The sequence below is a fragment of the Zalophus californianus genome, chromosome 2 (genome assembly GCF_009762305.2).
Source record: "Zalophus californianus isolate mZalCal1 chromosome 2, mZalCal1.pri.v2, whole genome shotgun sequence".
In the NCBI taxonomy this organism is placed as follows: Eukaryota; Metazoa; Chordata; class Mammalia; order Carnivora; family Otariidae; genus Zalophus; species Zalophus californianus.
In genome coordinates this window covers 143,686,154-143,703,483 of record NC_045596.1, presented here as the reverse complement: position 1 = coordinate 143,703,483, position 17,330 = coordinate 143,686,154, and the positions used below count along the sequence as shown (strand labels likewise).

Genomic DNA, 17,330 nt, shown 5'->3' with positions numbered 1-17,330 from the left:
TCCATTAGCATGGTAAATGGTTTTCCACCCCCTCACGTTCAATCTGGGGGTTTCTTGGGGTCCAAAATGAGTCTCTTGCAGACAGCATGTCGATGGTTCTTGTTTTTTTTTTTCCTAGTCTGATACCCTGTGTCTTTTGTTTGGGCATTTAGCCCCATTTACATTCAGGGTAAGTATTGAAAGATGTGAATTTAGTGCCATTGTATTGCCTATAAGGTGACTGTTACTGTATATCGTCTGTGTTCCTTTCTGATCTATGTTACTTTTAGGCTCCCTCTTTGCTTAGAGGACCCCTTTCAATATTTCTTGTAGGGATGGTTTCGTGTTTGCAAATTCCTTTAGTTTTTGTTTTTCCTGGAAGCTTTTTATCTTTCCTATTTTCACTGACAGCCTAGCTGGATATAGTAGTCTTGGCTGCATATTTTTCTCATTTAGTGCTCTGAATATATCATGCCAGTCCTTTCTGGCCTGCCAGGTCTCTGTGGATAGTTCTGTTGCCAATCTAATGTTTCTATCATTGTAGGTTACAGATCTCTTGTCCTGAGCTGCTTTCAGTATTTTCTCTTTTTTCTCTGAGACTCATACGTTTTACTATTAGGTGTCGGGGTGTTGACCTATTTTTATTGATTTTGAGAGGGGTTCTCTGTGCCTCCTGTATTTTGATGCCTGTTTCCTTCCCCATATTAGGGAAGTTCTCTGCTATAATATGCTCCAATATACCTTCTGCCTTTCTTTTTCTTTCTTCTTCTGGAATCCCAGTTATTCTAATATTGTTTTGTCTTAATGTATCTCTTATCTCTTGAATTCTGCCTTCGTTATCCAGTAGTTGTTTATCTCTGTTTTTCTCAGCTTCTTTATTTTCCATCATTTGGTCTTCTATATCACTGATTCTCTCTTCTGCCTCATTTGTCCTAGCAGTTAGAGCCTTCATTTTTTATTGTATCTCATTAATAGCCTCTTTGATTTTTGACTTGGTTAGATTTTAGTTCTTTCATTTCTCCAGAAGGGTTTCTCTAATATCTTCCATGCTTTTTTCAAGCCCAGCTAGTATCTTTAAAATCATCATTCTGAACTCTAGTTCCAACATCTTACTAATGTCTGTATTGACTAGGTCCCTGGCAGTTGGTAGTGCCTGTTGTTCTTTTTGTTGAGGTTATTTTTTCCGTCTTGTCATTTTTGTCCAGAGGCTAATAGATGAATGAGAGAACAAAATGCTAACAGGGTGGCAATGACCCCAGAAAAATAGACACTTAATAAATCAGAAGAGACCTGCAACTGGGGGAAAAGAAAGGGAAAGAGAAAAAAGAAAAAAAAAAAGAAAAAGATAAAAAAATATGATCAAATATGATCAGACTGGTGAATAGATCAGTGCCACACACTAGATTTTGGGCGTATTTTGGTCTGTTAGAAGAAACTGCCTCCCAAAATTTTAAAGAAATAAAAGCTTATATATGTACAAAAATAAGGATAAATACAGTGACGGGATGGGATATGACTGTAAAGCTTAAAATGATAAAAGATTGTATAAAAGGAATTGACAAGACGTTGGTTGAAAAAAGAAAGAAGAGAAATTAAAAAAAAAGGAGAGAATGTGATCAGGCAGGAGACTAGAACAAAGCCATATACTAGAGATTTAGGGTATATTTTGGTTTGTTAGAAGAAGCTGTATCCCATAATTTTAAAGAGAGAACAACTTATATATACCAAAAATAAGTTTAACTACTATGAAGGGATAGAATATGACCCTAAAAATGAAAAATAAAAAAGATTTTTAAAAAAGGGATTGATAAGATGTTGGTTGAAAAAGGGAAAAAGAAAAATTCAAGAAAAAGAAAAAGAAAAAAAGAAAATTAAAAAAATTAACTTTGAAGGACTAGAGAATCGGAAAAAAAAGGCACAAATTCTGTGTGCTGTATTCCCCTAGTGCTGGAGTGCTGCCATTCTCATTGATCGGTAAACTTGGTCTTGGCTGGCTGTTCTTGCTGATCTTCTGGGGGAGGGGCCTGTCGCAGTGATTCTCAAATATCTGCCCGACGTGGAATTGCCCCACCTTTGCTGGAGTCCAGGCTAAGTAATCTGCCCAAGTTTGCTCTCGGGAGCTTTTGTTCCCTCTAAACTTTCGATACAGCTTTGGAGGACGAGAGTGAAAATGGCGGCCTCCCAGTCTGCGTCCCGGAGGAGCCAAGAACTTGGGGCCCTACTCCTCAGTGCGCCCCCAGAGAAAAGCAGTCACTCCTGTCTCCCTGGTCTCCGGCCGCTCTCTGTGCTCACCCAGCCTGTGACTGAGCGTTTCTATCTCTGGCACCCGACTCGTTGTGGAGTCTCCAAACCCAGCAGATCCCTGGTGCGCTCCCACGCCACTCCTCCCAGGGGAGGAAGGGGAGTCTCCCCGGATCTGCCGCTTGTTGGATCCCTGCTGGAGGAGCAGTGGCCCGACTATGCTGCGTATCGTGGTTTATGGCAACCCCGAGCTGAGAGCCCACTCCTCAGCTCCGTCTTTGCAGCTGGCTTCCCCGCTCTGATCCCTCTGAAGCTCTGCCACACTCAGGCACCCCCGTTCTTTCTGTGACCCCGAGGGTCCTGATACCACACTGTCCCGCGAGGGTTCCACCCCCCACTTAGCCACTGGAGCGACGTCCCTCAGCGGAGCTGACTTCTAAAAGTTCTGATTTTGTGCTCTGCTGCTGTGTCACTTGTGGTAGCAGCTGACAGAGGCTCTCTTCCCCCGCCGTCTGTCTTCCCATATATCACCTCGGATTCACTCCTCCATACGTCCTACCTTTCAGAAAGTGGTCGCTTTTCTGTTCAGAGAGTTGCTGCTATTCTTTTCTTCGATCTCCTCTTGAGTTTGTAGGTGTTCAGAATGGTTTGATCCCTATCTAGCTGAATTCCTTTGACCAGATGAAATTTAGGTCTCCTACTCCTCTGCCATCTTGTTCCTCTCCCTACACACTTACTTTTAAAATTCTTATCCTTGTCTGACATCTCTGTTTTCTAACTCTGAGTTTTCCACATGCTTGAGTTCTTATGTCTCAGGAGTTGTGGCCTTATGTCTGCCTTTATTCTGTGTTATTCCCAAAGAGAATCCACAACTCCCTCCCCTTTTTCATTGATTGCCTTTCTTTACTTCTAGGCCTGTGGCTTGGCATCAGTGCAGTAAGCCTTTGGATTACTTCCTCTACCTTATTCTCTCTTATTCCTGCTTATCATGCATAATTTGACTCACCTTCCTAAAAACCGTTTTGCTATGCTACACCTCTCAGAAAGTTTATAAATGCTTTCTGTTGTCCTTTATTATATGATCTCAAAGGGTTGCTAGCAATTAGATATATTAGCCTTTTATGACCAATGCCTGCCTTCTTTTCATATTTGTTTGCATACTCTCTCTTTCTCCTCCTGCTGTCAACACCCAAATATTATACATACATCGCTTTTTACTTTAATACCCTGGCTCATATTTAATCATTCCATCTGTCTTTGTTACATTGCTTTCAAGGCTGGGTTGAATACTATCTTTCTCCAGTGCCTTTTTTTTTTTCTTTTGAGAAATTTTTATTTCTGGTAAGGTTTTTTTCTATTTTGTGAAAGTAGCTCAGTCTCAGTACTTACTACTTTAGCATGTGCGTGTTACCATTGATTTATCACAGGCATGGAATGCTTTTCTAGTTTTGTGCTTTGTTTCCCAACTTCTTTATAAACTGATTAAAGATAGATATGATGTTTTGCTTATTTTTATTTACATCTAGAATATGTTTCAATGGTATTTATATCTTCACCATTTGTGGAGTTGAAGGATTTGAGGTATATTAAAATGCCAGATGTAAATGTTCTTGTTAAATATAATTTTGAGTGTTACTACAGTAGTCTCTGCTTTACTTACAAATTGTACATAATTAAACTTAATTGAATGGCATCATAAAATATGTACTAGAAACTTGTTTCAAAGCTTAGTAAGACCAAACTTTTCAATATTTACAATTTTAATGTCTTTTTATATTTTTCTTAAATTATGCTTTATTCTTAGTAACAAAGTATACTACTTTTTTGATTGTTAATGGTTATAATATAGTAGGAAAACATTTTGCTTTTGGCTGTCTGTTTATGAATATGTTCAAATTAGTTCATTGCTTTTTAAAAGTCCAGTGTTGAAAAAAAACTTTTTTTTTTGAGAGTAGTACAGGCCTTTTGGGCCTTATGAGATAAACATGTGAGAGCTATTTGTTTAATTCCTAGGCTCCCTTTTTTGGCAGTGGAGGGGCTGTGGCTCCATCATCTTTTTCTTCTCGAGGACAGTATGAACATTATCATGCTATTTTTGATCAAATGCAGCAACAAAGAGCAGAAAATAATGAAACTAAATGGAAAGGAGAGATATATGGCCGAAGACATCCAGAAAGGTATGGCTGTGTTCTGCAGAAGTTGCTTATGCTTTGCTTCAGAGAAAATAATGAAAGTCATTTTGCATGTTTATCTACAGAGAATTCTGCCTGAAAAACATCCAGGATTTCCTAAGCGGAATTTCCCAAATGCTGATGCTCTTAGAAAATCTTTGAAAAAATTGACGATCATGTCTTAACAAGCCAATGTAAACAGGTTGAGCTGTGATGATCCATAAATTGATTCTTGTGTGTAATTTTGTCTTATGACCTATATAGCTTAGAACCTATACTTTGCAAATGTCTTCTGTATTGATTACAAAGAATATTTTTTGCCTTCTGGGTGCAATAATTTTTCTCAGGTGCAAATTTGTCCTTTTATTACATTTGGCAAACATGTACCTCTTCAATTTAGCCTAATTTTTGTAGCTTATTTATATGTTATAGGCTGAACATACTTAAAAGAAGATGTGATAATATCACTTTAAACCAATACATGGTTCTAATAATTTCACCCACTTGCTTTAAATGAATCAGAATATATTTAAATGGAATCACACTCTATGCACAATTTCAAAGCTTGCCTTTTTGTCTTTTTTTTCTGCTTAGAATCCCACTTTTTGTTGTTTTGGCTTGTTTTCTTACATTTGTCTAATTGATAACTCTATGATCTTGTTCATCAGATTTTTCCTTTTCTTCCACTGAATTAATTTAATATGATAGTAATCATTAGTTTTAATTTTCATGGTTCCTTTTTTCTTAAGTATATACATGTTTTCCTAGATATTCCCATTTTTTTCTGTAAGACATCTGTTTAAAAAAAGCAGATAGCATTTTGTGAAAATTTAGTTACATTGCCTTTTTTGTGTCATTTTAAGGAGAATACTCTTTTTTTTTAAGATTTTTATTTATGTATTTGATGGAAAGAGACAGCGAGAGAGGGAACATAAGCAGGGGGAGTGGGAGAGGGAGAAGCAGGCTTCCCACTGCGCAGGGAGCCCGATGTGGGGCTCGATCCCAGGACCCTGGGATCATGACCTGAGCCGAAGGCAGACGCTTAATGACTGAGCCACCCAGGCGCCCCAGGAGAATACTTTTGAATGTAATAAACATCTTTGTGATTCCCCTTAATTATAAAAGATGATTAAAATAATTAACATGAATTATACGGTATTATACGGTTATATATGTATGAATTATATGGTATTATACAGTTAACATATGTTAACATAATTAACATGAATTATACGGTAGCCTAAAATATTAAGCTAATTGTACAGTCTATTTTTGAGAAAGGAAGGCTACCAACTCACAATATGAATTTTTTTGATGAAATGGGAAAGCAAATTTGTGTGTGGCTTTTATCCTCTGGTGTTATGGTACTTTCTAGTATTTAATTTGGCTTTATTTTGCTTTATATTAAATCTAAAGTAAATAAGTATAGTATAAAGAAAATAGGGAAAACTATGTTATGCTTCTTCACACTGTTCAATTTCCAGAATATTTCTTGGTTCTTCACAATTGGAATGACAAATAATGGACTACATTGGGCCATTTTTCTCAAACTCCTATTATAACCTTGAATATTTGCACATATGCAAATATATTTGCATATGTTTGAGTTTCAAATTATCTTAAGCTACCTCTTCCACTATACCACACCTTCCATTCAAACTTTGGTTTTCATTAGATCTAATTTCAGTTTTTAAATCATTTGTGGTTATAAGATAATTTTTATTTCATTTATATCAACTCTGGGCTTAGCAGTACTCAGTCATAGACATTTTCTTATGTTGAATGAAATTATTTTTTTTTAAAGATTATTTATTTATTTGACAGAAAGAGAGAGAGGGGACAAGTAGGCAGAGCAACAGGCAGAGGGAGAGGGAGAAGCAGACTCCCTGCTGAGCAGGGTGCCCCATGTGGGGCTCGATCCCAGGACCCTGGGATCATGACCTGAGCTGAAGGCAGATGCTTAACCGACTGAGCCACCCAGGTGTCCCTGTTGCATGAAATTATTGTTTTTTTTTTCCGTTAAAGATTTTATTTATTTATTTGACAGAGAGAGAGATAGCGAGAGCAGGAACATAAGCAGGGGGAATGGGAGAGGGAGAAGCAGGCTTCCCGCTGAGCAGAGAGCCCAATGCAGGGCTCGATCCCAGGATGCTGGGATCATGACCTGAGCCGAAGGCAGACGCTTAATGACTGAGCCACCCAGGAGCCCCATGAAATTATTGTTCTTATTATTAATGATGGTAGGTATTTCTGAACACTTATTATATACCAAGTTGTATTTATTCGTCACGGCAACCCTTTGAATTAGGTATTATTCTTTTAATAAAGATGAAGAAATTGGGTGCCTGGGTGGCTCAATCAGTTAAGCATCTGCCTTTGGCTCAGGTCATGATCCCAGGGTCCTGGGATCGAGCCCCGCATCGGGCTCCCTGCTCAGAGGGAGAGCCTGCTTCTCCCTCTCCTCCCTGCTCCTACTCTCTCTCACTATCTCTGTCACTATCTCTCTCTCAAATAAATAAAAATCTTTAAAAAAAATAAAGATGAAGAAATTAGGATTTACAGAGATTTAAAACTTGTGCATGGTCAGTTAGCTAGTAAGTGGTAGGGCTCAGATTTAAACTAAGTCCATCTGAGTGTAGACTTCTGCTCTTTAAATGCTCTCTCTCTCTTTTTTTAAGATTTAATTATTTGAGAGAGACAGAGATAGCAATAGAGATAGTGAGAGAGAACACAAATGGGGAGGAGAGGGAGAAGTAGGCTCCCCGCTGAGCAGGGAGCCCATTGCGGGGCTCAATCCCAGGACCCCAGGATCATGACATGTGCCAAAGGCAGCCGCTTAACGGACTGTGCCACCCAGGTGCCCCTTAAACACTCTCTTATGAAGATTTATTAGCTTCTTGAGATACTACTAGTGAACAAACTAAAAAGTTATTGCTTTAATTGGTTATAAAATTTTAAAATATTGGGTACTTTAAACATTTAACATGGTATCAATAACTGCATGAACTTTCATATATACTCACTGAATTTATTTTTATTTTTTTATTAGGTTATATTAGTCACCATACATTACATCATTCGTTTTTGATGTAGTGTTCCATGATTCATTGTTTGCGTATAACACCCAGTACGTGCCCTCTTTAATACCCATCACAGGCTAACGCATCCCCCCACCCCCTCCCCTCTAGAACCCTCAGTTTGTTTCAAAGAGTCTGTAGTCTCTCATGATTCGTCTCCCCCTCTGATTTCCCCCCACTTCATTCTTCCCTTCCTATCTTTTTTTTTTTACATATAATGTAGTATTTGTTTCAGAGGTACAGGTCTGCGATTCAGCAGTCTTACACAATTCACAGTGCCAACCATAGCACATACTCCCCCAATGTCTGTCACCCAGCTACCCCATCCCTCCCACCCCCCACCACTCCAGCAACCCTCAGTTTGTGTCCTGAGATTAAGAATTCCTTGTAACAGTGAGATCATATGATACATGTCTTTCTCTGATTGACTTATTTCGCTCAGCATAATACCCTCCAGTTCCATCCATGTCATTGCAAATGGCAAGATTTCATTCCTTTTGATGGCCGCATAATAGTCCATTGTATATATATATACCACATCTTCTTTATCCATTCATCTGTTGATGGACATCTTGGCTCTTTCCATAGTTCGGCTATTGTGGACATTGCTGCTATAAACATCGGGGTGCATATATCCCTTTGGATCCCTCCATTTGTCTCTTTGGGGTTAATACCCAGTAGTGCAATTACTGGATTGTATGGTAGCTCTATTTTTAACTTTTTGAGGAACCTCCATACTGTTTTCCAGTCAGTGAATTTATTTTGATTTTATCTGAGGACATGGAAAATAGGAAAATTGGCAGAAAACTGAAGATCAAATATCATATGATTTTCAAAAAAACATATTCTGTAAACTAGACCAGTTTTCTTCATCTTGATCCCTGGCAAGATTAAAAGCAATACCTGCAAATATCTTAGGAGGAAGCAGTAATCACTCTGACAAAGTATAAATTCACACAGAACAGATTATGTCAAATACATCTTTTTGTTGTTGTTGTTAGGGTTATAGGCTAGAACTTTAGTTTGCAAACTGTATGGTGAGGCAACGTGTACCATCATAGTGCCTTGGATATTTTATAATTTTGAAGGAAACACAACTATGTCTTTTTTTTTTAAGATTTTATTTATTTATTTGACAGAGACATAGCGAGAGAGGGAACACAGGCAGGGGGAGTGGGAGAGGGAGAAGCAGGCTTCCCGCTGAGTGGAGAGCCCGATGCGGGGCTCGATCCCAGGGCCCTGGGATCATGACCTGAGCCGAAGTCAGAGGCTTAACGACTGAGCCACCCAGGCGCCCCACAACTATTGTCTTTTGGACAAAGCACAGACCACTACTCTTAAACAGTTTGGACCTAACTAATAAATGAAATGCTAGGCATTTCTGTTGGCCTAGAGGCAGTGTGAAAAAATTAATTAGATACCTAGTAGTACCTACAGCAATAAATTGTTTGTATTCAAAGGATGCTAATTAATAGTTTCATGTTGTCCAAATAAAAAATTTTTAGAGTATTGTCCTCCTTAAACTAATCTCACTTTTTAAGGGGGGCATAGAAAAAAACATTTAAAGGATACAGTCATCATATTTCTAGAAAGTGGAAAGAAATAGTAAATATGTGGTAAGATTGATTAGGAAACAAAATAATCTCAGTAGACCATAGCTACAGTGAACTCGAATTGGATAAAATTTAACAGGAATAAATTTGATGTACTTTTGAGTCTGAAAAATTATCTGACCAAATAAATATATACTTGAAAAAGGTTTATAAATAGCATACATTAAAAAAAATGAACTAATGACCCTTCCTTGCCCCATGGATCAACTTATACCCCCTAAATGGCCTACAAGGTCTCATAGAGGACTCTGTACTCCTTTTCTTGGTGCTCCTGCTTTCTATACTTCTGGGAGTGAAGAGATAAAAGACACTTTTTGTTTCTCATCCTTGTTTCTTTGCATCTGCTGCTCCCTCTGCCTAGCATACCTTCACCTTTGCCCACTTTGCCTGGCTAATGCCTGTTCATTATTCTGGCCTTGGTTTATGTTAACAGTTATTTATTAGCTCTATAAAATAAAATTGAGGACCTGCTTGAGGAATTCCAACTTGTAATTTTGCCAGGTAAGTTAATTAAAAAAAAAGTTATCAGCCCTAATTCCATCCTTTGATAAAATAATGGACATTTTTTTCTTTTTAAGTAGGCTCCAGACTCAGCGTGGAGCCCCAAACGGGGCTTGAACGCATGACCCCTGAGATCGAGACCTGAGCTGAGATCAGGAGTTGGAGGCAAGGGCACCTGGGTGGCTCAGTCGGTTAAGTGTCCGACTCTTGATTTTGGCTCAGGTCATGATCTCAGGGTTGTGAGATTGAGCCCTGTGTTGGGATCAGCGCTGGTGGGGAGTCTGCTCCATATTCTCCCTCTCGCTCTGCCCCTCCCCGCTGCATGCACTCTCTCTCTGTGTCAGTCTCAAATAAAAAAAATAAATCTTTTAAAAAAAGGCTCACTTAACCGACTGAGCCACATAGGCGCCCCAAAAGAATGGACATTTTAATGTGAAAATAGTAGGATGACATAATCTTAGAATACTGATTATCCTTTAGATTAAATAAATTTGGATTTGTAGAAATAAGGTGGCCATTTCTTTATATTATTGACAACTATTGAAAACTTAGTGATAGAATACCACTGGTCAGAGAATGAATACTGGCTAGTCATTACTGCTGTTCTAAGCCTGAATTAGTTGGTCTTATGAAATGCTCTCACATCTGGACACATGCCTCTCTATAGTAGAAATGAGCCTGTGTGAAGAGGCCTCGAGGGTGAGTTGAGCATTCCCTCCTTGGTCATTGCTTGTATAGCTACGGGGGAGCTTTTTGGGCACCCTTCATCTCTCTCACCATTACCTTTGCATTTACTACTATCGTCCTCATAAGTTTATTTTTTTATTTGTACATATTAGTGTGATCAGGTCTCAACAAAACCTTGCCTTTGTCAGCAAGCCATTCTGTCTCATTAGGTTTACAGCTCCTTTCTTTTTTTCTTTTTTAGCGTTTTGATTTTACAGTTTAATACTGAGCAGTCAGGTTTATTTCTCTTAATTTCAGATCCTGGTGGAGTATTTATTCACAATAGGTTAAATTAGGGAAAAAGAAGCAAGTTTAAAGCATGTATCAAAGATATGCTTCTCTCCTGCAAACTCCTTGTAAATGAAAAGAAAATCAGTAGAAAAGCCTTGAACCTACTATAATTATATTGTGTTATAAGAATATAAATACCCTTATCTTTTATAACTAGTAATCATTGTTAAGGAAAAGATTTAACTGCTGTGTGTATGATAGTCTCCGAATTCCATGCTTCATAATACTCATTGTTTCATATTTACATTATGCTGTAATCCTTTTCCACTGTCATGATCAACAACTTTTACAACTCCCTCAAACTTAAGCTATTATCTTTGCTCCTCAATGTTTTGCTTTACTCAAAAGCATTTATTTATTTTTTTCCCTTCTCATTCTGAAGTTCCCTTGCTGAGTTCAAGAGTGTTCACCTATTTCCTATTTTTAAAATGCTAGAAGCTAAGTACCTTGTCATCTCCCTTTCACATAGGATTCTTTTTTTTTGCCTTTATGATTTTATTTATTTGAGAGAGAACACAAGCAGGGGGAATGGTAGAGGGAGAGGGAGAAGCAGGCTCCATCCCAGGACCCTGGGATCATGACCTGAGCTGAATGCAGATGCTTAACCAACTGAGCCACCCAGGCACCCCTCACATAGGATTCTTGAGTTGGTTTTTTTAAAAAATATTTTATTTATTTGAGAGAGAGAGAGAGAAAGAGCACGAGTGGCAGGTGGGTAGAGGGAGAGGGAGAAGCAGACTCCCTGCTGACCAGGGAGCCCGACACGGGTCTCCATCCCAGGATCCCAAGATCATGACCTGAGCAGAAGGAAGATGCTTAACCGACTGAGCTACCCAGGGGCCCTCACATAGGATTCTTTTTTTTTAAATTTAATTTTATTATGTTATATTAGTCACCATACAATGCATCATTAGTTTTTTGATGTAGTGATCCATGATTCATTGTTTTCATATAACACCCAGTGCTCCATGCAGTACGTGCCTGCCTTAATACCCATCACCAGGCTAACCCATCCTCCCCCCACCCCAAAACCCTCAGTTTGTTTCTCGGAGTCCATAGTCTCTCATGGTTGTCTCCCCTTCCAATTTCCCTCCCTTCCTTTTTCCCTTCCTTCTCCTAATGTCCTCCATGCTACCCCTTATGTTCCACAAATAAGTGAAACCATATGATAATTGACTTTCTCTGCTTGACTTATTTCACTTAGCATAATCTCCTCCAGTCCCATCCATGTTGATGTAAAAGTTGGGTATTCATCCTTTCTGATGGCTGAGTAATATTCCATTGTATATATGGACCACATCTTCTTTATCCATTCATCTGTTGAAGGGCATCTCGTCTCTTTCCACAGTTTCTTAACCAAACATTCATACCTCTTTTCTCTCCCTTTTGCTCATGGAAAAAGAAACCCCAAAGGAAAGTTACAAGTGGGTTTTTTGTCTTGTTTTTCTGCTTGCCAAAGTGATACAGTTAGTTTCAGAAAAATTATGAAGCATAAGAAGGGTGTTAGAAGCAGGAATGGAAATCACTGCTCATCTCTACAGAGGCAGTTCCTGTGAAGACTTGGGTCTATTTTATTTGCATTTTTTTGTTTAGTTAGTGGAGACCAAATTGTACATACAAATTTGTTTCTGCTTGGGTTTTTTTTTTTTATCAATTTTTATTTAACATTTTTACCATAACATTTCCCATGCTAAAATTGTTTTCAAGGGGATTTTGATGTCTTGTAAGATTCCAGGGTCTGAATTACCATAATTTATGTAACACATCTCCTACTGTAATCCATTGTTTGTAATTTTTAATGTTTTTGGAATTTTTTTTACTAAATTTTATTTTTTGCTCCTCATTTCTGTATAATAAAATCTTAGAAGGACAATTATTGGATTACAGAAGTTGGTCAGTTATGTTCTTGGTGAAGATTCTAGAAAGAAATATTAATATATTAAATTTATTTAACTATGTATTAACTAAATATTAACTAAATATTATTAGCTAAATATAACTAAATATTAACTAAATATAAATTTCTGTTTGGAAAAACTGTACCAGTTTATGTTCAATCTAACAATATATGATAGTGCCCATTTTATTACACTCTGGCCAGTACCAGTAGCTTTTTAGGAGCTAAAGAAGTTTTTTAAAAATATAAAATTTGAAATTAAAGTAGTAGAGGAGATGAAGTTTTCACTATATTCTATACTGGTTACATAAAAGGATATTGATAAACTAGGCACCTGTAAGAATAGCGATTTATGAAGATGATAACGATAATAAAAATAGGAGCTAATATTTAGTTGGGCACTTTCTGCCAAGACCAGTTTGAAGTAATTTATATGTATAGTCAATTCTCATTATTTGTGGAGTGTGTGTTTATGAATTTGACTCATTGCTAAAATTTATATACAACCCCACAATCAGTACTCCCAGTGCTTTCATGGACATTCATGGATGTGTACAGAGCAGCAAAAAATTTTGAGTTTTCTGGTGCACATATTCCAATTTGAGTTTGAAAAGGTGATGCTTTGCATTCTTGTTTCAGCACTCATAAACAATTGTAGTTTTAGTGGTGTATTTATTACTGAACTTTGCATTTTTGTGCATCATCTTGGTGATTTCATGATTAAAATGGCCCTCAAACAGCACTGAAGTGCTGTCTGATGCTCCTAAGTGCAGGAAGGCTGTGAAGTATCTCATGGAGAAAATATTTGTGTCAAATAAGCTTTGCTCCACTGTGAGAAAGAGTATTGTTGCCTGTGTTGTTGGCCGAGATGAGAGTTCAGGCTATATACATTAAATAAGGCGTCTTTAAATAGAAACACATATAAAACAGTGTTACATATCAATGCATTGTGGAAGATGTTGTAACAAGAGGCTAGTAGGAACATAATCCTGTATTTTTCCTAGGGGTGGTGGTTCAGTATTGGCTAATTCACTGTTCATGGTGACCTTACAGAACATGACTACTGTGAATAATGGGAATTGACCATAGTATTAACTCATTTATTTATCACCAATGCCATGGGGGCAGGTATTAAAATTCTCCCTGTTTTACAGATTAAGAAATTGAGGCACTGCATAAACAATTTGTTGAAGGCCACATAACTATTTATTAGTAAAACCAGAAGTCGAAATTGGATAGTTTGTTTCCACAGTTCACTCATTTGACTGTTGTGCCATATTGACTTTAGTGAGGATTAAAACAATTTATTAGGAAAATTAAAGAAGCTGGGAGAATTTAGCCACCATTAAAGAAATCATGCTTAAAGGAGCAAGCCTAGAAAAATTGGATGGCTTTTCATGTAAAAGAGAAATTAGGCTTATATATATTTCCACCATGTAGAATTATTATGACTCAGAAGTTGAGGAACCGATTTTAGCCCAATATGAGGGCTGTTCAGTAGCTGGCCTGTCGTGGGATTTAACGAATGTCCTCAAACTGAAGCTCTTAAACTAGAGGTTTGAATGACCATGTGTCAGGTATATCCAGATGGGAGTGGAGGAATGCTTTATTCATCAAGAAGTTAGACTAGTTAATACTTAAGGTCTCCTCCCATTTAAATATTAGATTCTTTTGTCTTGTACATTTTAGCAGCCATTGGCATTAAAGAACATTTTCTCCACACCGTCATAATATCTGGTTTTATTGTAATTTGTATGTCATTGTCTTTTCTGGTCAGTTCTTTTCCCTAATTCAAACTGAATCAGCAAATTGATGTTTATGGTCAACTCTTTCAAATTTTCTTTTCCTTGTATTTTGGATCACCCCTCTTTGCCTGCTCCCCTCTTTATGGCTTTACCTATTTTTCCTCTTCCCTTATTATCAATAACTCTGGCCAGTCTGACTTTGCTTGTATCTGTCTTAACACACCTCTTCAATTAGCTTTTTCTTTAATACTTCTTTTAGAGCAGTTTTAGGTTTACAGCAAAACTTAGAGAGAAGGTACAGAGATTTCCCATCTATTATCTCTGTCCCTGCATTTACATAGCCTTCCCCCTTAGCAGCATCCCCCATCAGAGTGGTACACTTTGCAGCTGATGAACTTACATTCAATGAGCTTTTTAATATTAGAGCCTGAGCCATGTAAGACCATTTTATAAAACTATTGAGTGCCTCTTAATACTTGTGTTTTATAGGTGCTTTTACTTTTCCAAGTCTTTTTCTTTCTATTGCATCATTTAATTTGGGTAAAGCTGACAGCAGTTCCATTCCATCAGATTGACATTATCCCACTTAAACAGAGGAGGAAGCTTAATGAGTAAACCCCCTATGTTCTTTTCTCATCTCCTTAACTCTATACCACTCCAGCTCTTCTACCTTAAACCATATTGACTCATTTTTTATTTCTCAGATTATTTCTTCTACCTGGATTGCTACTTATTTTTGTGTTGTTTTTACCTCTTAATCACCCATAATCATCCTTCAAAACTTTTAAATATCCCTTACCTGTAAAGGATTTGAGCCATGGATATGAAGTAACTTACCCAGATGTTGGCACTTATTCATGCCTTTGTAATAAGAAAAGGAAAGGGAAGAACTTACTCCGTCCCTACCCCCCTTTTCAGGATGAAAAAAGGGGTTGTCTTAGAATAATTACTTCTTTTTAACGCATTTTAATGTCTCTGTATTTTACTTTGCTAATTCCTAATTTCTTAGGTTTATATATTTATATAGTAATTGTGGTTTATATAGTGTTTATGTTACCATTACTTTATTATTAATCTAGATTATTGTTTTACTGATTTTAAGTGGAATAATTTTGGAACTCAAAAGATGGAGGAGATAGAGTGTTTAATTTGTCTAAAATAATATGTGCCTATGAATTCTTAATAATGTTTAAGGAAGAAAATGACCATTGAATAAATAGACTATTTCTGGTTTATTTCTATGAAGGTAGCATGAACAATTTGTGCCAACAGTTTAGCAGTTTTACTGTCTTAGGAATAAGAATATAAGTATGTTTTTTTTCTTTTTTTAAAGATTTTATTTATTTATTTATTTGACAAGAGATAGAGACAGCAAGAGAGGGAACACAAGCAGGGGAGTGGGAGAGGGAGAAGCAGGCTTCCCACCGAGCAGGGAGCCTGATGCGGGGCTCAGGTTCTTATTTTAGTGTATATGAAGTAGTAAACAAATGTGAAAAATAAAGACAGTTTATTTATAGGTTTTTAAGTGTTATGAGGGGTCATAGAATTAATTAAACTGATTTTGTCCTTCTGTTCTTTTAATAAGGTTCATTACTCTCATTTTTGTATATTGAATCAACCTTGCATTTTTGGAACTCTGTTTTATACATCTTTACATCTTCAAAGACAGATATAGTATAATACTGGCAAATAGTTGACGATAAGTATTTGTTTAATAAATGAGAGGGGAAAAGAAATAATGTAAAGCAAAAATCACTACAGGTTTTAAGTTTGTGATTGAAAGCAGTGAGTTTTGTAAACCTGCTTATTTAAACCAGCTTAGGAAAAGACTATTCATTGAAGCTAAACCTATAAATTCTATAAGTAAATAGAACAGGAGTACTTTATATATTTAAATGGTATGAAAATCTATAAATCAAAACCATTATATATATGATCAGGTTTTACTAAAACAATTATTTGCAGCTGTTGTATTAACATATGTCAGTTGGAGGTTTAGACTGACAAACATTGGACATAGTATCTTAGGATGGGAAATGAAACATGTTTTACTTTTATAACGGTCAGAGATGCAGTCAGGATACAAAGCATAGAGATCAGCAATTTTATTTAATTGTAAGTGGTGGTGTAAGTTTCCAGGACCCCCCAAAAGAGCCTTACCCGTAGACATGCAGCTTCAGATTACATGTCTAAGTGTCATATCCTCTTAAAGCTTATGGGCCCTCTTCAGGCCCAACCTTATATAAAGGGACTATAGCTGACTAGGATACAGCCTTGCCTGGATATATGCAGGGAGGTGTATTGCATCCAGACTAGATGTTAATCTCATAATTATACGGTGCATAGTATGACTGCTAGAGGATAGCACAGGTGCACTACAGAGGCATAAACAAATTTCTTACTCATTGTTCTTAATCTACTCAAACTACCATGGATTATGAAGTACATTTCTGAATTTGGTGATGTGGAACTAGATTAAGAGTTAGCTACCTACATACACCTGACAGTCATAATAAAATGTTCTTAACCAGTTATTGGGATTATCTAATCTTAGAAAATTCCAATGATTGAAATCAGGAAGTGTTTAAACCTATTGGAAGACAGAAAAGACATTACTTCATATATTATTCAGAACATAATTTAGTTATGATCTTAAACAGAGGCTGTAGGAAGTTTGTGTGCCTTAGTAGCCAAAATCTGAGTGGAAGCACAGCCAATCACTTGGAGGTGAGTTAACACCTCCAAAATTAACTGCAGTTGATATTATGCTATGAATTCTCTGATTGTTGGGGCTGGATTTTATTTATTTTTGTGTCTTTCAAAATATATAACAGGCAGGCATAATATGTAAAAGGCACAATATATATTAGGTACAATAGAACAGGTATAGTATATATTAGATAAACAACAAATGTTTATATATATTTTTAAAATTAAAACTTAAATTTTTAAAATTTTTAAAAAATTTTGAGAGGGAGCACATGCCAGCAGGGGTGGGAGGGGCAGGGGATGAGGGGGAGAGAGAATCTTAAGCAGGCTCCACGCCCAGTGCAGAGCCGAACTCAGGCCTCAATCTCACAGCCCTGAGA

General features: G+C 37.1%; 1 protein-coding gene across 6 annotated transcripts in view; it reads left to right on the top strand.

Moving 5' to 3' along the window:
* Nucleotides 1–17,330, top strand: part of NEK1 (NIMA related kinase 1) — a 216,804-nt gene that overhangs the window by 76,150 nt on the left and 123,324 nt on the right. For 5 of the 6 annotated variants that reach the window (XM_027599178.2, XM_027599175.2, XM_027599177.2 and 2 more), the window contains one exon: nt 4,234–4,397. In XM_027599178.2, coding sequence (XP_027454979.1) covers nt 4,234–4,397 — 164 coding nt within the window. The remainder of the gene's footprint in view (nt 1–4,233; nt 4,398–17,330) is intronic. The other variant, XM_027599176.2, reaches the window with a different exon arrangement.